Source organism: Leptinotarsa decemlineata, unplaced genomic scaffold (genome assembly GCF_025532065.1).
Source record: "Leptinotarsa decemlineata unplaced genomic scaffold, Ldec_3_MD MMD2_tig00003335_RagTag_RagTag, whole genome shotgun sequence".
Taxonomy (NCBI): domain Eukaryota; kingdom Metazoa; phylum Arthropoda; class Insecta; order Coleoptera; family Chrysomelidae; genus Leptinotarsa; species Leptinotarsa decemlineata.
Genome location: NW_027412587.1, coordinates 3916317 through 3941872, shown reverse-complemented (window position 1 = coordinate 3941872; position 25556 = coordinate 3916317). Strand labels below are relative to the sequence as shown.

At 36.3% G+C, this 25556-nt stretch overlaps 1 protein-coding gene and 1 long non-coding RNA gene across 2 annotated transcripts in view; one reads left to right on the top strand and one right to left on the bottom strand.

Annotated features, from left to right (window-relative positions):
* LOC111513582 (death-associated protein kinase 2) overlaps nt 1-25556 on the top strand; it is an 88729-nt gene that overhangs the window by 28058 nt on the left and 35115 nt on the right. The window contains 3 exon segments of the mRNA XM_074177967.1: nt 6365-6455; nt 12747-12950; nt 21648-21789. Coding sequence (XP_074034068.1) covers nt 6365-6455; nt 12747-12950; nt 21648-21789 — 437 coding nt within the window.
* On the bottom strand, nt 221-3825 carry LOC141483374 (uncharacterized). Its single transcript, XR_012466052.1, has 2 exons — nt 765-3825; nt 221-682 (listed from the first exon to the last, which is right to left on the bottom strand). It is a non-coding gene; the product is annotated as an uncharacterized lncRNA (long non-coding RNA).

The window sequence follows — 25556 nt, the reverse complement described above, 5'->3', positions numbered from 1 at the left end:
TGATATTCACCATTAACAAAATTATATCGTTCTTCTAATCAGGGGTTTGTTCTTACCTGAAAGTTATAATAAGAAAAATATTTAACGTGCTCTAGTGACTCCCCTTATCAACTATAATCCTGAAAACTAAAACACAAACTTTGCCTAGCTTGGGGGTAGGTTCTCTGTATAGCGGGTTCTGATATCATAAATAATTCCAAGTGAATCAAACGAACCTGACTCATGAATTCGCCTTATTTATTATTGATTTTAGATCAATGAACATGAACATTTGAGATAGTACTCAAGGGAGATCTCACTTGCGTCTCACATTAGAATAATCAACGACATAAGCATATACAATTTCTTCTAACTCTTTCGTAGCACAACCCCATACAAATTATAATGATATTCTATTATTATACAATTAAAAAAAATAAATAAATAAGGAATTCAAAATAATTGTCTTATGGGCTAGACTTATCTGTTTCTGTCCAATATGAAGGTAGTGGATCTAATGTTTCTATTCAGGGTGGTGAGTCGGGATAAAAAGTCAGATCTCCTGGACTGGAACCAATCTATTCAGGAATGACCGTCTGGAGCGCAGGATAACACCTATCCATCAGGACTCGTTCCGGGTAACAAAGATGACTTGAGTCAAGGGTAGTAGGCCCCAAACAATCTAGGGGTGGAAGAACAAGCCCTAGGAGAAAACACCAAAAAAAAAATAATAAGGATTTTCGACCATCCAGAAGTAGAAAAAAAAATAAGAAAATTCAACTTACGTGGAAGAAGGGTGGCTTGAAACGTAGCTGTCCTACGCAAGGACAGAAGACAAAGTGCCGGTAAACACAAAAAAATATCCGACTAAGTCGATAGCTAGAGGAGTAAAAAAAACCAACTCAACGGAATGATTCCAACAGGAACTGTAAATCCATTCACCAATTACTTCCTCAGCACAAATTTTACGTCTTGAGAATTTATCCTCAAATTAGAGAAGAGCAAAACAAAGTTAAACTCGAGACGACATCGGCACAAGTGATATTTCCACCTAAATCAAGTAGGATGTGTTTTTTTCATTTTTTTGTTTTCTTTCCTTTTATTTCAGTATATTTATAAAGAAATAGTCCCTTAGAATAGATAACCCATATGGCAGGTATGTGTTTAATAAGTGGTATTGATTTTTCTGAAGTCTCTCTTTACATAAAGCAATGATGAAACCAAAACAATTGTATTTGAATTATGAAACTTTGGAACACGTAACATCCCCCATCAACCCCCAGGAGAATTGCTCCGTAATTCTCCTTTAACATAATGGGATAACCTAAACTATTCGTCATCAGATTCAGAGTCAGGAGGTTTTGCTTTTAAATCTTTCACATGCCATAATCCTTTCGGGCGATCATCTTTGTCGGCTAACTCATATGTAGTTGGGCTCAATTTATTTTTAACCTTAAAGGGTCCTACGAATTTTGGGGCCAGCTTTGCAGTGAAGTTATTTGTGGCATCCGACAGAACAAAATTTCTTCTGTACACCCAGTCACCAATTGTATAACTAACTGGACGATGCCTCAGATTGTAACGATTCTTTGAACTCTTATGGGCCTTAGCGATTCGTTTTTGTACATCCTGATAGACCTGAACAATCTGTTGTGAACGTAACAGTAAGTCCTGAGGGGTACTGGTTGCAAAATCTGGAGACGTATGGAGGTCGCCAGAACCAACGTACTCCCTAGAAAAATTTATAAAATATGGAGTTAGTCCAGTGGTTTCATGAGTCGAAGAGCGAATGGCACAACCAACTTTGGGAAGAAGGGCATCCCAGTTCTTGTGATTATCCATTATATAACAACGCAACATGGTTTTGAGTACTCCGTTCACTCTCTCGACGGGATTTGATTGAGGGTGATAATTAGGAGTGTAGAATAATTTCACTCTGTAGGATTCACACAATTTTGAGAATGAGGTACTACGGAACTGGACTCCATTGTCACACTGTAAATACCTAGGACATCCAAAGACAAGAAAAATTTGCTCCTCGACTATCTTTGTCACTGCGGAAGCAGTGGCTGAACGAATCGGAAAGAAAAGTGGGAACTTGCTGAATACATCCATTATAACTAATACAAATTTATAACCTGACGAGGAACGTGGCAAAGGTCCAAAAAGATCGACACTTATTGTTTCCCATGGTTTCGTAACTTCTTGGGGCTTACCTAACAAGCCTGCCGAAGAACGAAGAACAGGTTTATTTGATAAGCAAACCTTACATTTACCAACATACCGCGCAACATCAGACCGCATCTTAGGCCAATAATACCGTCTTTTAATGCGCTCATAGGTTTTGAAAATACCTCCATGTCCTGAGGACATCTGGTCATGATTTTCTTTCAATATGGCCAGTCTCCGACTTTTTGGTACCACTATCTTCCAAAATTCGCTATCGTCTCGCAGGTTTGGATATGAACATTTCACATACTTGAAAAGTAAATTGTTCTGACATCGCCAAGCAGGATAATGCAAGGGATGTGCTGAGACTTTTTCTCGTAGAGAATCATACCAACTATCTTCTCTATTCTTTGATCCACCTTGATTGATAAAGAGAGGATCGATACTGGTAATTTCAGGGACTGAACGACTTAGCACGTCAGGTACGACATGATCTCGTCCTTTTCTGTGGACAACCTCGAAATTGAATTGTTGTAATCGAAGAGTCCAACGAGCCAAGCGGCCTGTGGGTTCTCTAAGATTATGTAACCACACCAAACTATGGTGGTCAGTAATGACCTTAAAATTATACCCTTCGAGATATGGTCGTAACTTTTCACATGCGTAAATGACGGCAAGTAATTCTCGCTCTGTGGTGGAATAGTTTTTTTCGCTTCTAGAAAGAGACCGAGATATGTAACAAATCACATGTTCTCCATCATCATGCTCCTGCGAAAGAACCGCACCGATTCCATAAGCGGAAGCATCAGTTTGAACAATAAATGGTTTGGTGAAGTCAGGACAAGTGAGAACTGGGGCGGAAGCCAATGAATTTTTGATAAACTGAAAGGATCGTTCACAATCCTCAGACCAATGCCATTTTTTATGTTTGCATAATAATGCTGTAAGTGGAGCAATCGTTGTAAAAAATTGTGGTAAAAACCGGCGATACCATGATGCCATCCCAATGATTCTCCTTACTTCGGTAGTATTTGTAGGAGGTTTGATATTCAATATCGCACTAACTTTGTCAGGGTCCACATGCAGCCCATACTTATCCACAACATACCCGAGGTACTTCAACTCGTTCCGGCAAAATTGACATTTTTCTTGAGAGAGCGTCAATCCTGCAGATAATAGTTTTTGGAATATTATCTCTAACACTTCAAGGTGTTTCTCAAACGTTTCGGTAACAACGATAATGTCGTCCAAGTAGACAAATGAATATGGTTCCATTTCTGCACCAAATAAACGATCTACAAGACGTTCCCAAGTGGCAGGGGCGTTTGTCAACCCAAACGGCATTTTCTTAAATTGATACAAACCACGTCCGGGTACTGTGAAGGCAGTTTTATCCCTCGAATCCAAAGCTACTGGAACTTGCCAATATGCCGAGCGAATATCGAGTGAACTCAAGTATTTTGCATTGCGTAACTTATCCAGGATCGTAGCAATGTAAGGAATGGGATAAGCATCTTTTTTCGTGACACGATTCAATGCCCGATAATCTACACAAAATCTCCATTTATCATTACCTTTGGGCACCAAAAGAACTGGTGAAGACCACGCTGAATCGGAGTGCTCAATAATATCATCTCTGAGCATGATTTCAATTTCCTCATCGATACGTTTCTGTACCGCTGGTACAGAAAAAATAAGAAAATTCAACTTACGTGGAAGAAGGGTGGCTTGAAACGTAGCTGTCCTACGCAAGGACAGAAGACAAAGTGCCGGTAAACACAAAAAAATATCCGACTAAGTCGATAGCTAGAGGAGTAAAAAAAACCAACTCAACGGAATGATTCCAACAGGAACTGTAAATCCATTCACCAATTACTTCCTCAGCACAAATTTTACGTCTTGAGAATTTATCCTCAAATTAGAGAAGAGCAAAACAAAGTTAAACTCGAGACGACATCGGCACAAGTGATATTTCCACCTAAATCAAGTAGGATGTGTTTTTTTCATTTTTTTGTTTTCTTTCCTTTTATTTCAGTATATTTATAAAGAAATAGTCCCTTAGAATAGATAACCCATATGGCAGGTATGTGTTTAATAAGTGGTATTGATTTTTCTGAAGTCTCTCTTTACATAAAGCAATGATGAAACCAAAACAATTGTATTTGAATTATGAAACTTTGGAACACGTAACAAAGCATACAGAGTACTGGACAAAAGTACCTGGCAACAAACACAGTAGAACCTTCATTAGGGAACCGTCCGAGAAAAGAACCGAAGAACTACTTCAATATAGTAGGAATCGGCTCAGAATAATTACAGGGTTACTAACCGGTCATTGTCCGCTTAGAGGACACCTGAATAAAATGGAGCTGTACAACAGAGACCTCAGCTGCAGATTATGCAACGAAGGGACAGAAACAGCTCTACACATCTTATACGAATGTGAGGCACTGAATCACAGGAGGCAGGCAATATATGGACGTACAAAATTACGCCCAGAAGAATATGATGAACATCCAACACGGAACCTGTACAAACTAGTACAGGGAACGAGACTGATGGAATGGGTGTCATGAAAAGATGGGAGAATAAACGCAATAAGCCAAAGAGGCTGCAGTATTTTCTGGAGACTTGGACTGAATGGACAAGTTAGACAGCTCCCAAGGTACAAAAAAGTACCCAGGTTCAACCTTTCGCGGTCCGCAAACGGACCGCGGTCCGCCTGTTGCTGACCGTTGCTATTGACATTCTTTAATCGAATATTTTCTTATGTTAATAAAGCCCCAAATGGGATCAGATTCGAACCGCAATTTTCAAATGATCTCGGCAAGTACCTATATTTCTTATAGAACATTTTTTTTTCAGCGGTTCAAATGATATGTGACATTCACCATATATAAAAATATTTAATATTGACCGAAAGTCATTTTTGTGAGGGAAAATCAGTTTTTTATAGACCTTCCACACAATTCACATTTCAAAACCCCTTTGACATCTGTCAAAGAAGTTGACAAATAAAAATAATTAGCAAAGAAAGAGCTGCGTATAGATTTAAATTTAGTCCATTCCTGAAGACGGGGGCAGATTTTGGCTTCCGAAACGTCAAGATAAGTATTGTCTAATTTCTTAGTTCTTTTTTTTGATAGGCAAGATTATTGAATACGTGTTAGCTACAGATAAATATAACATTTTTCTTTGTAGAAAATACTATGAATTCACGCAGTAACTTATCGGGGTGAAGTTTGCCCTTTCTACATTTGTATAAAGTTCTTCATTACAATTTTTATATTTTTCAGGTTGTGATAGATGAAAATACCCGAAGAAGGTCGATAAAAAAATTAAAATATGTATTGTCTTAGTCCACTATTAAATGGACAACTTCGGCCATGGGTTATGAAAAGTAAATAAAGGTATAACTTTTGAGGCAAGAGAACAACTTCTCCGAATGTGGCGATTTTTTTCATTGGAAACTAACTCATCAATAACAGAGCTTATACCATGTATTTTCTCCTTACCAACTTCAATTTGAAGTTGAAATTTAAATTATTATACTGGATGTTATAAAGATCAGTCTTTTTTATAATAAATCAACAATTCTCTCCAGATAAGAATATACGACTATATTTCAATTGAATAATCGCCGCAAAAATTAGAACAAATGATACGTTTTGGTTTCTAAATGCTGAGTCTAGAAGTCCAGGAAATACCTTTCTTTATTCCTGTGACACTTTCAATCGAAAAAAATAGTCTCTCAATATTTGTAAATGTTCAAACTCATACGAAAGGTTCAGTTCAGTTTTAATGAAATGCATTTGGACAATCAATGAATTTCAATTTGGCTGAATTGATTTTTTACTCCATCAGTCAAAATTAATTTTTTGTGTAATAAAAAGTGACGGTGACAACTCTCTGATTGACTGAAAAATTAAACTACAAAATTATTGATCAATGAGATTTCCAAAGGGTATGTTTTGCTCATTGAGAAATCATTTGCCGTTAAGAGAAATCGATATGACTTAACATAAACTATTTTTTTACTTCTCACAGTTGAGCCATTCAAGACCAATGTTTTCATTCCAACATTAACTAACTTATTTTCGACACTTTCCTGTCATCAAACAGTTTATATACTCTCAAGAATATTAATGCCAGTATCAAGACAATGAAAAACGTCGCGGATGAACAGAATACTAATATATTTTTCTGTCTTTTGCAGAAGTCAGTCTGAGTTTTCCACATAGAGATGTCCAGATACAAAGGGGGGTTGACCCCAAGGACTTATACTCACTGGAATCAGAAATAGGAAGGTAAGCATCCTCAAAATATATAGGATTGACATTTGTTGTATTTTTTGGCAGTGTTTATGTATCTCCATAAATATGTGTCACTGTATTTTCTCACCAAAACTTTCACCAAAAACTAAATGAATCACACCTTTACCAGTTGAATATTTCGACATCAGCCTCAACTTTATTCATCACATTTCAATCTAACGGAAATCGGAATCGATCCATTTTCATACATTCGGTTGAAGTGGGCGTGTTTCTATTTTCATTATGAGGTATCATAAAATTCAACTACATTCTCCTGTTGGAAATAATTGAGTTTCCATCGAACAAAAGCTCAAACGCGAGCTAATTCTGTACACAAAAGAGATAAAATTGATTTTATATTATAAAGTTAAAACCATTCATGTAAATACAGATGCGGTTCAACCAAGCGATAAACAATAATACATTCAGTAATATTCAATGGGCTATTTGTTTCATATAGGATGAAATTGTACAGCCAGTTACACAGAAAAATTTAAGTTAGATTCCTGCTAGTTGGGTTCTTCAGGAGATTGAGTTCATGGTACCACTAATTTTAACAGAGCGAGTCATATCGAGATGAACAATGGGCTATTTGAAATAGGACTTTTGTCACTGTTCATAGTTTTCATGCCACTCTCTGCTATTTCTACCTTCGAAAGCATCCAAAAATCTTGTGTTATGTACGTGTTCTTCGAAACAAGTTTTAATAGCTCGATTAGTGTGATCAATATATTTTCGTCACAGTCCTCACAGCTCTATCATATATTTCCTTCACTTTACCTTCCCAGTATTTGTTGAAGTGAGCAAGTAGTTTTCCAAAATACGATCTAATTCACTAGTATATCTTGGTTGGTACGGAAAAACAATGAAAAACAATGAAACGATGAGATTTCAAAAATTTGAATATTCACGACGATTATTCCTAAATTTACGTTTCCTAATTATTATCTTATCTACTACACTGCCGGGCATAAAATTAGGATAACTCCGTAATTTGAAGTTATTTTGAATTTTCTTGATGTATTCGGATCTCTTCCTGATGTCACATATTCTACCGAGTCCTGGAGAAAAAAAATTTTTGGTTGCCCAAATTTATTTGTTGATACTGAAAATGAACAGCATTTGGCTGAAAAAGAAAAATATAAGGGCTCCTCTTGCAGTGATAACAGCTTACAAACAACGAGACATGCTTTGGATCAGATTTTGGGCAACATTCTGCGGAAGAATTTCCCAGTCTTGTCTCCGTCTCTTAAGCTCATCCCAAACATCGAGGTTCAGGTCCCAAACAAATCCAATGGATATATGTGATGATTGTCAGACCAATGATCACCTATGGAGTAATTGCCTGGTGGCCGAAAGCTTTATAGAAAACGGCTCAGGCTAAGCTCTGTGCTTACAGAGACAGGATTGTCTGGCTATCTGTAGTGCCATCAGTACCACACCGTCAGCGGCCATGGAGATCCTTCCAGAACTACCTCCTCTTAACATTTTTCTGGAGAGAGAGGCTAGATGGACCGCATATAGACTTGTGCACATTGCCAATTACACAAAGCAATCTAATGCAGAGTACACTAGACTGCTGGGTGTCACTGGAAGTCATATTATTCTGGGAATGACCTCTTAAATTACGCCTCCAACTGTCAACTACGAACTGCCTTATACAGTTTTTTTCCCGAATAGAGAGGATTGGATCCTCCAGGAGAAGGAACTATTAGGAGCAGATAGTTGTTGGTTCACAGATGAATCAAAAACATCTTCAGGCTCTGGTGCAGAGATATCAACCTGCCTAGGGACCTATGCGACTGTATTTCAAGCGGAAATCTATGCTATTGAAATGTGTGCGGGGAGATTTTTCTGGACAGTGAGGCTAGATAGACTGCATATACAGGGTGTTCCTTAAACACATGCTAATATTTAAGGAGGTGATTCTTAGACCCATTTTAAGGAAAAAACGTCCTATGGACGTATGACCTAAACGCCTTAACTTTTGAGATACAGAGTGGCAAAATTTTCAAAAATAATCAGTTTTTTAATAATAACTGAGATAATTTTGTAGACATCTTTAGCATATTTGGTACATATGTTCCATGCCTCAAGGCGCATTTTCTGATGAACAATTTTCTTAATTTTCTCTGCCAGTGGCGTACGTTCGAGTTTTGAAATGTATATTTTTGGCGAAAAAAATACTGCGCCACTGCTTTATCTTGAATTAAAAATTATTTTTAAAATCTCCATACATTTTTGAGCACATTTGATTTGCTGGGTTTTCTTTGTCCGACTTATGGTTTTCGCTCAAAAAATTAAAAATCGCTTTACTTAAGGATAAATTCCTTAAAAATCTGATACCGTATCGTGCATCGACTGAAAGCAAACTAAGAGATCATATTTGTTGCAAAATAATTGAGGATCTGAAAGGTATTTGTTTGTTGTCAGATGTTCTCAATTGAAATTACGTCATAACGCAGCACCGCTTAATAATTTTCGAAAACATAAATTTAGTTATCCTGGAATAAATGACGTGTAGCAGAATTTATTTACTGCACCTCTTGGAAATATGGAGTTTGTCGATATGTTATTTCTTTTAAAGATTAAAAGCAGAAAATAATATCAATAAAAAACTAATTCTCTGTATGTACAAACGTCAGTAGCTGATATTGATGTTGGTTTAAAGTAAGGTGTTGGTGTTAAAAACTGTCACAGCGCGTTTTGATTGATTTTGAAGTGTTATTGAAGTTATTTTGGTAGTCCGCTGTTTTTCTGAATATCAGTAAATATGGTAAATTATACGAATGCGGAAATGGCGCAAATGCATTACGTATATGGCCTTGCCGATGGTAATGCAACAGAAGCCAGGCGCATTTATCAGGAAAGATATCCTAATCGTGCCTTACCAGATAGCCGAACCTTTTCAAATATTCATCGTCGACTTGGGGAAACTGGTAGTTTCAAGAAAGGGACTCCGGAAGGTAGACCTCGTGTAGTAAGAACTCCTGAAATTGAGGAAGCGGTGCTGCAAGAAATTGAGGAACATCCTGAGACGAGTACAAGGAAGATCGCTAGAACTCTGGATACTTGTCATCAAATTGTTTGGCGTATTTTGGTTGATTTTTAGTTATACCCATACCATATTTCAGGAGTGCAGGCTTTACTCCCCAGAGATTTTCCACAGCTTGTTAACTTCAGTCAGTGGTATCTACAAAGTATTGCACTAAATTCGCAGTTTGAGACACAAATTTTGTTCACAGACGAAGCAAATTTTTCTCGGAATGCCATTCAAAATTTCCATAACAATCATGTGTGGGCTGAAGAAAATCCCCATGCAATAACCGAAACCCATTTCCAACACCAATTTTCGGTTAATGTATGGGCAGGAATTATAGGTGATCATCTAATAGGCCCATTTTTTCTACGAGGACGCCTTGATGGTCGTTCTTATTTACACTTTCTCGAAGAAGACTTACCTGGGTTATTGAAAGATGTGCCACTTGCGTTAAGGAATAGAATATGGTACATGCACGATGGCGTCCCTGCTCATTTCAGTGTAATTGTCCGAAACCATTTAAATACAGTTCATCCTAATCGTTGGATAGGTCGCGGAGGACCTCAGCAATGGCCAGCAAGATCCCCCGATCTCAACAGTTCAGATTTTTTTTTATGGGGTCACCTTAAAACTCTTGTGTATAAAACTCCCGTTAATACCTTAGAAGATTTAAGAGAGCGAATAGTTGCCTCGTGTGAAACTATACGAAATACGCCGGGAATATTTGAACGGGTGCGTAATTCCATGCGTAGAAGGGCGGAAGCATGCATACTAAGTGCAGGTGGCCACTTCCAACAATTTTTATAATCAGTTTTGGTATTATTACTAATTAACAAATTTGTGCTATTCGTTTAGACTTACTGTCACAAAATAAAATAAAACTCTTTTGTGAAAAATTTATTTTTTTGCAGATTATGTTTTCAAATATTATTAGGGAATCGGTAATGCGTTATGAAGCAATTTTCAGATTCTCATTCATTTTAGAATTGATCTAATTTGCTTTCTGTCGATTTTTATTTTTTTGAATGAAAATCATGCGTCGGACAAAGAAATACCAGGAGATCAAATTTTCTCAAAAATAAATGGGGATTTTAAAATGATTTTATTTTGAAAAGAAAGTATTGGCGTAGTACTTTTTCCCCAAAAATATTCAATGCGAAACCCGTAGGGATGCCACTGTTTGAAAAAATACAAATTTGTGTACATCAGAAAATGCGCCTTGAGGCATGGAACATATTTACCAAATATGCCAAAGATGTCTACAAAATTATCTCAGTTATTATTAAAAAACTGATTATTTTTGAAAACTTTGCCACTATTATTTTTGAAAACTTTGCTACCCTGTATCTCAAAAGTTAAGGCGTTTAGGACATACGTCCATAGGAAGTTTTTTTCTTAAAATGGGTCTAAGAATTACCTCCTTAAATATTAGCATGTGTTTAACGAACACCCTGTAGACTTGTGCACATGGCCAATTGCACAAAGCAATATATGTGCAGAGTACTCTAAATTGCTGGCTGACACTGGAAGTCACATCATTCTTTGACATAATGCCATTTCCCGAGTAGAGATGATTGGATCCTCCAAGAGAAGGAACTTTCAAGAGCAAATAGTTGTTCGTTCACCGATGATTCAAAAACACCTTCGGGCTCTGGTGCAGGTGTTTACAGTTGCAGACCCAGGACAGAGATGTCAACCTGCCTGGGGACCTATGCGTATATATTTCGAGCGGAAATCTATGCTGTAGAATTGTGTGCGGAAATATTGGTGGAATACAAACTAACACACAAGTCAATAATAATGTTCTCGGACAGTCAAGCGGCGTTGGAAGCTCTTGGCTCCTACCAAGCAACGTCTAAGGTGTTAGCAAATTGCCAAAAACCACTCTCCTCGATAGGAAGACCTAACAAATTGTCTCTGGTCCGAATTCCTGGCCACACTGGCCTGACAATGAGGGTGCAAAGAAGGGTGTTGCAAGTAGCTTCATCGGGCCAGAACCTGTCATTCGCATTGCTTTAGGTTTTGCCAAACAAACATTGAACACCTGGATGGCAAGAATATTTAAAGATTTTTGGCAAAATCTTCCAGGATTACCTCACTCCAAGGCGTTCGTTCACCCTTCGAAGCTTGAAACCAAACAGTTGTTGGACTACAGCAGGGATGAACTACGATGTCTAACTGGCCTCGTTACAGGTTACTGTCGTGTGAATCATCATATACAGAGACTCGGACTCTCGGAAAACAGTGCTATGTATCACAGAGCATATACTTTGTGCTTGCCCCGCTGCGGAACAAATCAAGTTTTCAGAGTTTGGTAGAACCACACTTTCACCATCTGACCTGAAAGATCACTCACCATATGGACTAATCGGCTTCGTCAAGAAGCTGGGTTTATTTGGTCGAGTTTGAATAGGTGTAAGCCACAATAAACCCTTGTGGGTTGCGGTGGAGGGTCGAATATGCCCACTTATTCTTGACCTAATCCTAACCTCATGCAATAACTGCTCCGCCACCGAATGGAAGTCGCTCGGCAATACACGCTAGGGCATATATTTTGCCTGGTCGTCTCCATACTCGTACATAAGCGATCATCCGTAGCTGTTGTAGTCCTGCATCGCCCTGAACCAGGTCTTCGAGTTAGCAGACCAGTTTCGTGGTACCGCCGCCATACTCGAAAGATTTACACCAACGTTTCTTGCAGTTTGGAGATGACTGCCGCTATTTTCCAAAGCCACCACAATTCTTGCCACAACAACATAATTTATGTTCATTTCGATACACCAACAAACACAAACAAACAGATAAAAGTAGAAAAAAAATTGAGACTAATAGTGGTTTTTAGGAATCCAGGTGCGGGCTCAAACAACTATGTTTTTGATATAATTCATTATTACATTATGGTACATCCAAAATAATTCAAATAGAAACAAAAGTTTTCAAGATAACTTCAACTCATGTGGTGACCCTAGCTTTATGCCGGGCAGTGTATATTTAATAAATATCTATTGCTCTAAACTATGTTCCGAATAACACTTTTCTCGATATGTTAAAATGATACTAATAGAAATGGACCCACTTACGGCCGTACTTCCCCTCAGAAATGTGGTCTATTTTGAAAACTTTTTCAGAGAGATCGGAGAAAGGGCTCCATAGATTAAACATCTTTTCTTTTGTTAGTTTTAAGTAATGATAGGTACATGAATAGTTATGATATACAATTTCGGTTTGATGAATTCCACTTTCAGGGGCAAATTCGGCACTGTCTACAGATGCACAGAAAAATCTACCGGACTATCATTGGCGGCAAAGTTCATAGGCTGCCCGAAAAAGGAAGACAGACGAAACGTGGAGAGAGAAATTGACATCATGAGAGCGTTGCAGCATCCGAGACTGATCCAGATTTACGATGCGTTCGAAAACGGAAAAGTTATGACAGTTATCTTAGAACTGTGAGTATGGACTTTTTGTCATTGAACTTTGTGAAAATTCAAACAATAGCTCTTCCATTGGTTCACGTTTTACAGGATGTAACTAAACAAGTGTAAAACATTTAAGGAGGTGATTCCTCATCGAAAAAAAATCTTTCATATAAAGAAACTTCATTGGATCATCCCTTGTTAATATACAGCCCCTTAAAGGGGTTACATAAAATTTGTATAACAATTTTTTACACAAGCACTGAAAAAGTTACAATATTGAAATTAACCTGACACTTAGCCAGAAATTTATTTGGTTTACCCTATGGTTGTAAGGGGTGGAAAACTCAACCCCTAATATTTATTTCCAATGTAACTTTGTGTCTTGTCATTTGTTTACCATTTAAAAATTTATTTCCGGTTTCATTCTAAACAAAAAATGTCTCTTGGGTTTTTTGCCCAAAATAAACCAGTTCGCAGCAAAAAATTATTTTACGAACAACTACAGAGATACATCGTCATAAATGCGAAAATACGAAACTAATCTATCTAGTAGGTCGCTATTAGCGATAGTGACAATTAAATTGGTATGACGCTGTCAGTTTGTGAATTTTCGAAATTGAATTAATACTAATTGTGTGTTGTTGTTCTATTCTTAATTTGTTACTTTAATAATTCACTTGTTATTAAAATGACATACACAAATGAGGAAATGGCTGATATGCATTACGTTTACGCTCTGTCGCAGGGGAATGGGTTAGAAACTTCTAGAAGATATGCTGATCTGTATCCTCAACGGCAGCATCCTTCACATAGAATATTTGCTCGACTTCATCAACGATTACGAGAATATGGTTCATTCGACAAAAGAACGCAGGATTGTGGTCGCCATCAAGAAGTACGAACACCACATCTTGAGGAAGCAGTACTCAATTTGATTGAAGAACAACCTACTACTAGAAAGATTGCCTTCCAGCTAAATGTTGATCATATGACGGTATTTCGAATTTTAAAGAAAAACAACTATTATACCCTTACCATCTGCATCGAGTACAGGCACTTTTACCGCGAGATTTTGCGAACCGTCTTGAATTTTGCAATTGGATGCTGAAAATGATTAGAAGAAATTGTGACTTTCTGAAGACGATAGAATTCACAGACGTATGTGGTTTTTCTCGGGACAAGATTATTAATTTTCATAATTACCACATATGGGCTGATGAAAACCCTCACGCAATTGTCGAAACTAACCATCAAGAACAGTTTTCTCTTAACGTGTGGCTCGGAGTTATTGGGGATGTTTTAATTGGGTCTCATTTTCTACCTCCTCAATTGAATGGTGAGGCATACGTTCAATTTTCAAAAGAAGTGCATCCAGTACTGCTGGAGGAAGTTCCTTTGGGCGTCAGAAGGGATATGTTTTTTATGCATGATGGGGCTCCCGCCCATTCTAGTCATGTAGCACGTCAGCATTTAACTGAAACATATGCAAATCAGTGGATAGGTCGAGGAGGACCACAGAACTGGCCCGCTCTATCCCCGGATCTCAATCCTCTCGATTTCTCATTTATAGCGTTTGGTTTATCGTACCCCTGTTCGTGATGTAGAGAACTTAAGAAATTGCATCTTCGATGCGTGCAGGGTAATCAGAGAGCCTCCAGGAATATTTGAGCGAATACGTGGCTCGCAATGCGCCGACGTCTAGACACATGCGTAGTGTTTGAATATTGAACATTTTCTATGATTTCTACATGTTGTGTGTTTTGTTATTAATAATTTAGTTTTGTTTATTACCCTTTAATCTTTTAATGCAGGTACTAACTATAAAATAACAATAAATCCAGTTCGCATTTATGACGATGTATTTCTGTAGTTGTTCGTAAAATAATTTTTTGCTGCGAACTGGTTTATTTTGGGCAAAAAACCCAAGAGACATTTTTTGTTCAGAATAAAACAGGCTATCGGAAATGGTAAACAAATGATAAGACAAAAAGTTACATTGGAAATTAATTTCAGGGGTTGCGTTTTCCACCCCTTACAAACATGGGGTACAAAACTTCAGATTGATTTCAATATTGTAACTTTTTCAGTGCTTGTGAAAAAATTTGTCATACAAATTTTATGTACCCCTCTACGGGGCTGTATTTTAACAAGGGATAATGCTCCGATGAAGTTTCTTTATATGAAAGATCCTATCTTTTTTTCGATGAGAAATCACCTCCTCAAATGTTTTACACTTATTCAGTTACACCCGGTATAGTGGAGGTTATTTTAGAGGCACACGTAATTTTGAGAAATTCATGTTTATTTCTGTTTATAATTTGACATTAAGTATGTACAATATTTATATTTTCACCTGATGTTTCTACTACAGAGAAACAAAAATAGTGCTGTTCCAAATTATTCACATCAGTATTTAGTATAAAACATTTTTCATGATGAAGTAAACATTATCTGAAGTGGAAAATAAACGGGTGCTGATACTCCAGAAAAATTGGGCAAACTACTGTTTTGTTAAACAATATTTCAAGTGATTTGTTTTTTGTGGTTTCCGTAGGATATTCAAGATATTCAAAATAAATGCATTATTCAAAAAAGTCCTCTTTGTTAGTTTAGATGTTCAAATGTTTATCAGAGCTGGTTTTCCATTTGGATTACCTACTCTAGTTGAATTGCTTATATTTTGTTTGGGTATATTCGTGGGACAAATGTAAAGCCTCTGAAGTTGCATCTCCTTTAGAATAAGTATCTGAAGGTTTTTCAATTTTATTCATTTTGATTGGGCTATCAAAAACGTCGTTAAATGAAACCCCTCAACTTTGTTCACCAGCATTATATTGTGACACAACCCTTGTAGTTAACCCCAAATTAATGTAATTCAAGACTAAGTAGTGAACTCCTAAAAGAACTTCTTGTAAATATATTAGGATATACTTACTGGGATTACGTCTTTCATAAATAAATTAGAATTTCAAAAATTAACAAGGATGTGTAGATCATGCAGAGAATTGAATTTCAGACACATATTGGAAGATAAGCCCTCTCGAAACATCTACTTTCATATAAACATCGAATTATACGAAAGAAACATACATTCGAAACAAATTATTTTATGTGAACACTAAATTATACAAAAATACGTTTCTCTATTCAATTTCAATTGCAAACCTTCGTTATGGAACTGAATCAGATATCATTCACAGGATTGCCACACAATAAAGTAAATGAAAGAGGTAAAATTACATGAAATAATGTCATTCTCACTAATTGACATCCGATGTTAAGGATTAAAGCACTTGCCTCATCGCTTCTTCAGCACCAAATATGGTTAGAGGTTAGGTCGAAAGTGAGTGGGTCTATTCGTCCTTTCACCACAACTCGCAAGGGTTTATTGTGGCTCACACCTGTTCAAACTCGACCAAATAATAATAATAATCGACTTTATTCAGTATTTAATATTACATAGTAGGCGAAGTTTAGCTATTAGCTACTCTTACACTCAACCTAATATGCATTATAAGAAAAAAAATTAAAAATAACTGGATCAAATAAAAATAGATTGTGTGATGGAACAAATTGTTAGGAGTATACAACAAGATCATAGTTTAATGTATACGTTTAATTCTTTTGATCACATATTGAATTTTGCTTTTAGTTTCTTTTTGAATGTGAATTTCGAGAATTGCATGAGATCCTTAGTAATCGTAATATGAAAAAATACAGTAAGGAAGGAAAATGATTTTCTGAACATGGCTGACGAATGACGAGGGATGTGTAAGTTTTCGTTACTTCGAAGGTTGAAAGGATGGAGCTCTAACCTCTTTATCAATTTATTGAATAGAGAAACAGGTATTTTAGATTTCAGTACTGAATAGGTGATATTGCAGTAGTTATATTCCCTGAGGACACACAAGAACACAAGAATTTTGCACACGTTGTATTTTGTATTGAATAGCGGAATCCAAGAAGGGACCATAGACAGGGTCTCCATGGTTGATTTTCGAAAGGATAAGCGATTGTGAAAGTAGATTTTTGTGCTGAAGGACAAGTTCTGTCTATATGGATAAAGAACTTTGAGAGTGGCTTAGGATTTGATCATAAGCTGTTTCACATGTGCTTCTTGACGAAGCCGATTAGTTTATATGGTGAGTGATCATTCAGGTCAGATGGTAGAAGTGTGGTTCCAGCAAACTCTGAAAACCTGATTCGGTCCCCAGCGGGGCAGGTACAAAGTGTGTGCTCTGCTGTTTCATCATTTTCCAAACAGAGGAGACACACACTGTCTTCCAACAGTCCGAGTCTCTGCATATAATGATTCAGACGACAGTGACCTGGAAGAGGGCCTGTTAGGCATCGTAGTTCATTCCTACTGTAGTCCAACAACTGTTTGGTTTCAAGCTTCGAAGGGTGAACGAACGCCTTGCAGTGAGGTAATCCTGGAAGATTTTGCCAAAAATCTTTAAATATTCTTGCCATCCAGGTGTTCAATGTTTATTTGGCAAAACCTAAAGCAATGCCAATGACAGGTTCTGGTCCGATGAAGCTGCTTGCAGCACCCTCCTTTGCATGGGAGTAAGAAGTATCATTGCCTTCCAGGCCTGTATGGCCAGGAATCCAGACCACAGACGATTTATTAAGTCTTCCTATTGTGGAGAGTAGTATTGGCAATGGTTGGCAATGATAGGAGCCAAGAGCCTCTAACGCCGCTTGACAGTCCGAGAAAATTTTTATTGATTTGTGTGTGAGTTTGAATTCTAACAATATCTTCGCACACAATTCTATAGAATTTCCGCATGAAATACAGTCACATAGGTCCCCAGGCAGGTTGATATCTCTGTCCTGGGTCTGCAACTGTAAACACCTGCACCAGAGCCCGAAGATGTTTTTGATTCATCTGTGAACCAACAACTATCTGGTCTTGAAATTTCCTTCTCTTGGAGAATCCAATCCCCTCCACTCGGAAAAAGGCATAACGTCAAAAGTCATTCCCAGAATGATGTGACTTTCAGTGTCAGCCAGCAGTTTAGAGTACTCTGCATATAGATTGCTTTGTGCAATTGTCGATGTGCACAAGTCTATATGCAGTCCATCTAGCCTCTCTCTCCAGAAAGGTGTGGAGAGGAGGTAGTTCTAGAAGGATATCCATGGCTGCTGACCGTGTGGTACAATTAGCCAGACAACCCTGTCTCTTTAAGCTAAAAAGCTTCGCCTGATACGTTTTCTGTAAAGCCTTCGGCCACCAGGCAATTGCTCCATAAGTTTCATCACAAATCCTTCGACATGTCCATTGGGACAGTCTGGATTTGTGTAAAACTTTTTCCAAATGAGCGTTCCAGGTGAGTTTTTTATTAAGGACAAATATGCAGCTTCCATGTAATGATGTGTATATGTATAGATCAGAGAGATTCAATCGCTTCATTGCTTAACGGTATCATCAATACAAGTGTTACGTCAATGAGTTCAAATCAAAATTAAAAATCTATATTATACAGTTGATTATCTGAAGATTTGCATCTTATAAACAAAATTGAAGAAAACGTTAATGTAAAGGTGAAATTAAATAGAAAAGAGATGTGATATTGATAATTATCATCTACATAAAGAATTAAATTTCGAAAAAATCCCATTTTTTTTTTTTCGTAAACTATAATGGGGCATATCAGCTAACAAATTCGCCACTGCTTTTCAAAAATGAATATTACTAAGGTTTGCATACTCTATTTGATGGAAACTTTCTATTGCACCTAGCAAGCAATGTGTGTAAGCAAAGTTAAACTTTTATCTTATGTTCATAAACATATGTTTTATCTATGTTTGAAAGTAAACAATGCAGTGACTATTAAAATTAAATTGGTAGTGAAAAAAATTTAGACATACATCTCATAACCCCTTTTCTATAATATCAATAGGAAATATAAAAGGGTTGCTCTCCAAAATGGTGGTCGCAATTTGCGTGTGGTAAACCATTTCGTAGTTTGATATCCTAGTTCATTAAAAACCACTCACTCTTAATACCTGGAAAAAACTTTACCATTGAGCTGTTTGACATGTTCATCATTATTCAGCTTATTGTCGACAGACGAAAACACCAAAAAATCCTGTATGTCATTCGATTCATAAGGTATCCATTGTCAATTGGAAGTTATTAAAGTTAGCATTTTCGAAACATTTAGGTTTACTTTTTTATCAGGCTTTTATTAGCTTCACTAGTATGTTTGTTTGTAACCGATTCATTTGAACTCAATTTTGACTAACAGATGTATTTTAAACTTTATACAGTTATTAAGAATCGGTAACAATGCAATAATTTCATAAGTTTATCTCATTATCCTCATCAGGAATTCCAGGATTAAATAATTTCCTCACACAGTATATGTGTAAGAGCAAGTGAGACAACCACACTGTCTGCGCATGCGTATATATTTTATATTAAAACAAATGGGCTTGAAATAGAAAGCCAAACTATAAAGTAGAAAACAAATAATAAATTGAAAAACTAAAGAAACACGCTTATATTACAACACAAACTAAAAAATAGTTCGAATCTTATTCAAGATTGTGGATCCTATGGCTCGATGTAACTAATGACTTTTAGTAAGTCTGAAATCTGAATAAATCTATTTACAAAAAAATTAATTTTGTTGTTAGAAAGCATGGGGTGCTTAATATCCATTATTATAAATACTTGATTAGGAGCTGTTTGCCAGATTGAAGCCATAATAAAAATTTAATTTGAAGCATCCCACGCTTTTTTTACAACAAAATTAATTTTTTTGTGAATAGATTTATTCTGATTTCAGACTTATTAAAAGTCATCAGTTACATCATCGATGTTGAACACAATCTTAAATTAGTTTCGAATTATTTTTTAGTTTGTGTTTCTATTAAAGTGCGTTTTTTTAGTTGTTCAAACTATTATTTATTATAACATACTTATTATAACATACCATTTATATTTTTGGGAAAGAAAGTTTTTGGCTTTCTACTACTCCATCTTGATACAAAAAAAAGGAAGAGGGAATCTTCCAAAGAAAGGAAGGAAGTAATCAATTTGAAAATAAGCAACTTTATACATGGATGTGTAGATCATGCAAAGAAGTAACTTTCAGACACAAACTGAAAGAAAGTCCTCCTGAAACAGCTACTTTCATATAAACATTGAATTACACGAAAGAAAAAAATGTTTTCGAAACAAATACTTCTATATGAACACTGAAGATACTTTTCTCTACTCAGTTTGTATTCCAAACATTCGCTGTGGAATAAAAATCAGATATCATTCACATGAGTTCTACTTTAAATGAACACTGTCATCCTCACAAGTATACATCGATGTTTCGCCTTAAGACACTTACCCCAAGGCTCTTCAGTACCAAATTGAATAACATTATAGAAAATACACACAATTCATTCAATTATTACAATGTGTTAAAACAACGATAAAAATAAAATAAAAACAACAATAAAAATTAATTGGCGCTCCGGGGCGACTTCATTGATTCCAGTGGCGCATTTGCTTTTTCAGCTGCAGGAAAACCCGGAAAAACCTGCAGCACCACATCATCTGAAGATCTTGATCTAACAATCTCCTCTCTCTCATAAAACAAAATGTAGGGTGTCTCCAGAGGCTCCAATAAATTCAATGCATCGCCAGAACATTCATTCATGAATTACGATTTTTAATGTGTCACGGAATAAGCTTGATCTCTATATGTCATCGATGACATCGTAATGACATTCATTCACCTATTTGATTTTATCCCAGCCAAGAGGAATCTTATTTGAATTGAATGGGTTATATTTTCAGGAGTGATTAATTTTTGGGAAAGAAAGTTTTTGGCTTTCTACCAAAGAACGGAAGGAAGTAATCAATTCACCATTTATATATTTTTGAAGATTGGTTGCATAAATATTATAATATGATTTTTCGCCTACTGTTCATACATGGTTTACGTAAGGTAGTGTTTCGATTCCGGATAGTTTACCATCGCCATCCCCCGAACAACATCCCCATGTTTCTGTTACGATGCAGTGTCGCTATCCTAATCAGATCCTCCACGATGATGTCTATCATGGGTTCATTTAACATGGAATCCTCTCAAATATCTTTGCTCGTTCACAACAAGATTTCCATTGCTTGGAAGAAAACTGTTCAAAAAATTGTCGCAACATTGCTTGGCATCGTTGAAATTGAAAGTAACATTTTTATTTGCCACGTTATTTGTTACATTCATTTTTATTTGGAGTTGAAAATGTTTTTTTTCTCAACAAGTACCTTGTGTTTTAGTTTACTGTTCGAATGCATTTTCAAAGACAACGAATAACTCACAGTTCACCACACTCAGTGTAATTTTTCCACCTACTGTACGAACACGATGCCCACTACACGAGTTCCTCGATGTTAATGAGCTCTCGCCCCACTCTGCCGGCTGATCTGCGCATCCAATATGCAGAGGAACACCTAGATTTGATGAGCTGTTCAACACGATTTTGTTAGCAATAAAGTTTCGTTTTCTGAAAAAATATCGTCATGAAGTCTACATTAACTTTAGTTTAATTCAAATGGATGGGAACTCATCTTCATGAGCCACTCTGGATCCACCGCAGCAAATTGAGTGATTGATGTGAATGGTGTGCTTAATTTCTCTGGAGTATCGTGCATTCGTATTCGGGATAGTTTAAAAATAACACAGCTGTGTCGATAGATGATAGGAATTTTTGTGATTTCAGCATCGAAGGCGGAGAACTATTCGAGAGAGTGATCGACGATGACTTCATTTTGACGGAGAAGAGCTGCACCATTTTCATGCGGCAGATATGCGAGGGCGTCGCTTTCATTCACAAACAAAGGATCCTACATCTCGACATGAAGGTGAGCAGGTCGAAACGGGTTCAAATCCGAGGATTTATTTTTCGTTAGAAACAGTATGTTGATGTCTACTATAAATCTCATAGATTATTTTCTCTTTTCTGAGTCTTCCCCAACGGGCAATCAATTACTAGTACAAGTACTAGTTTTCGATGCCTCCAAATTAGGTTTTAATGATAAATTACGGTTAGAAGATTTAAGTAAGATAAAATGTTTTTTTCGTTTACCAGCTATTGCACCCCTACGAACGACAACCCTCAGAAGTCGAAACTTGTGCGAGCTAAGGACTAACGAGGTATTACCTGTTAACGTGTGATTCCTAACACTTAAAAATAAAACAGTGGACACTTGCTACACTTTCGTAGCAGAGCGTTGATATAATGAATAAGCCAAAATAAATAGGCAGTAAGATGAAAATTGGCCAACTGTTAACTTTTTGGTTTATCTTATTCTGTAAATTTCTATAGACATGCATCATGCATCGAAACATCACGGTAGTTTGTAGATTTGGAAACCCCGATCTCCGACACTTGTTCAATTACAAAGTCATATCAGTAATTTTCTCTTGTAATTCCCAAAAATTTGAATGAAAAAAAATAAATAACCTGCCTATAAACCTAATTTTCAACTATCAGCTGGCGATAGTAATTTTTTTTAGTTTTCCTCTTATTTCTTTTATAAACTCAGGTGCCAACATTATTATTTCACTTCTTATTTCACTTTATTACTCAATCATAATTTTTCTCAAACACCTTTAGATAAATGTCATTTAAGTTTCAACAATTGACGTACAGTTTTGACGAAAGAGTTTTTAGAAAACTATATTGAAAAAATGATAAATTATAACCAAAAGGTCAGTTGAAAAGTGAGCCATTGAACTCGCACCAGTATTTTGCAGACTTTTCAACATGTCTTACAAGAAAGGGGTTTTTCCTTCTTGTTGGAAGATTGGTCGCGTTCAGCCTATTCCCAGAAATGGCAAGAAAATTTTCCAAATAACTATAGACCAGTCGCTTTGCTATCAGTTATACAAAAAATCATGGAGAAAGCCGTAAATCACCATATCCTTGAATATTTGGATGACTTCAACATCTTGAGCGATTATCAATATGGCTTTCGGAAACAAAGATCAACAGGAAATCTCCTATCGTATGTCACCCAATTTGGAATAACGCAATCGGAAAACATGGGAAGTCAAGAGCTGTTGCGCTTGATATTTCTAAGGCCTAGAGTATCTGGGAATTAGAGGAATAGGCAACGACTGGCTGCGCTCCTATCTTGACGGAAGAAGGCAAGCTGTAGTACTGAATAATAATGTATCTGATAAACAATTTGTCACACAGGGGGTACCACAGGGTTCAGTACTTGGCCCACTGTTGTTCATAGTGTTTATGAATGACCTGACTCAGTCAGTCAGACAAGCAGATTTAGAAATTGTATATGCAGACGACACAAACTTCTGCTTGAGGAACTCAACCGCTCAAGAGTGTTCTGCCAGAGCTGATTTAAGTGCACAGGCGTTTTATAATTACTGTCACAATAACGGATTATCTGTTAATGCAGAAAAAACTTTATGATATTCTTACCCAGAAATGGCAGCTTTGATAATACTCTAACAATAACAATGAACCACCAAACAATTCAACAAGCTGAATCGATAAAATTCCTAAGAGTCACAGTGGACCATAAGATGACCTGGAAAGAACATATTAATAATGTGGTAGCCAAACTAAGCAGTATCTGCTTCTTAATGAGGCAATTACGTAACACAGTCAGTTTTGATGTCTTGAAAATGGTATATTTTGCACATGCAGAAAGCATACTGTCATATGGTCTCATTTTTTGGGGGTCATCTAGTAATCTGAATGATGCATTTATTATACAGAAAAAAATAATGAGATGCATGATGGGAACGTCACCTACTGCATCCTGTAAAGAATTGTTCAGGAAAACAAGAATCTTAACCCTACCCAGTCTTTACTTATTTCACACAACAAAAACACAGTATTCCCAAGAATCGAGACATCCACGACTATTATACAAGAAATATGAACAGAATCTATCAATCACTTTCTAGATTGACTATTGGACAGAAATCTTATAAATACCAACAAATAAAATGCTACAACAAATACTTGAAGTTATGCTCGGAACCAAACAAGACGGGTAAATTTAAGACTCAGCTACATTCATTTCTCTGTAACGGCGCATTCTATTCTCTGAATGAATACCTGGCGGCATGATTATTGTAACCTATATATGTGTGTATAAGTGTATACCTATATATCGTAGAGTTTTCTTCTTTTATAATGTTTTATATTTATATTTGGGATTCGTTTGAATTTTTAGCCTTAGTTTTAAGATTTTGACTAGTCTGGTAAGTATATATATGTTCACCAGCAGGCTGAATTGTGTATATGTTTTAATGATGAATAAAGCTACTTACTTACTTACATCTAGAGGTGATTTCGAATTGGGGTAAAAGTAACCAGGTTCACTTCAATTCCACTAAAACCCAGCCATTGGTTTCCTTCAGAAAGATAAACATCTCCGAACCGGATATAATAATGTCAGGACAGACAATTCCGCTTTCTGTTTCGATAAGTTTGTTGAGGGTCAAAATGAACACCAATATGTCGCTGGAATTGCAAAGGATGTTTCTCAAAAACTTGGAACACTGTTCCGAACCAGAAAATTGTACACACCTCAGCAACTTTTGATGCTTTATAAAGCTCAGATCAGATAATTTGAGTTCAAGGTATTCATTAAAAAAATTCATCCAGTGAACAAGGTTCAATATCACAAAGCAGATACAAAGCACAATTCAATGCGGTGCTTTTTCTGTGTTTGTTAGCCTATATTTAAAAAGGATATAATTATGTTTCAGTGTAATGGAATATTCATGTTTGTTTTGATCATGCTTAAATTTTATATCAATTTTTTTCTACTAGTTGGGAGCCATCTCATTTGCTTTTTCTCTCATCGTTTTAATGGCACTAATTCTAACACTTTTGTGCCCTGTACTAGTTTGTACCGGTCCCCTAGATGTATCTATTTCATATGCTTCTGGACATAATTTAGGTTGTCCATAAATTGTTGCCTCCTGTATAACCATTACACATGCATATAAGTGAATACCAAATAATGTCAGCATTTTATTTCTTTTTGAAACTGCCTCGATATGAGTCCCTATACTACATATTAAACACGGCTTTCAAAATGCATTTCTGCATTTTTTTGCCAGATCCTACGTTGTAGAAATGTTTCAAATTTCTTGGAAATATCGTTTTTCTTGGCTTGCACGATTAGCAGGGCATATAACCCTTTATAATACTGACTTTTGACAAAATTCAACTATTCAATTTAATGCAAAAATACCTAAAGACACCACAAAACAAAAATACGACCTTGACCTTCAAAGTTATTCACTACATAAAACAAAATCAACACAATTGCAACCTTTCTTCTTCTTCACGTGTGTCGCATCGGTATGTGAGGATACTTGAATTTATGATAACTTTTATGATTTTAATTTCAATTGTATGGTGTGAAAGGCAATGATAATGTGCAGGAAATGCTTAAGGCAACTAAAGTGTTTATTTGATAAGTCTAAATAACTTTCCAAGTACCACATTACATGTTATTTTAAACTTTGAAATGGGTGCAGCTATTCTTAAAAGATAGACATATGCCATCGCAAACTTTTTTATAGACATGTAGTGAATTGTTTTGATATATTTCAAACGGGTAGGTAGATAGATAGATAGATA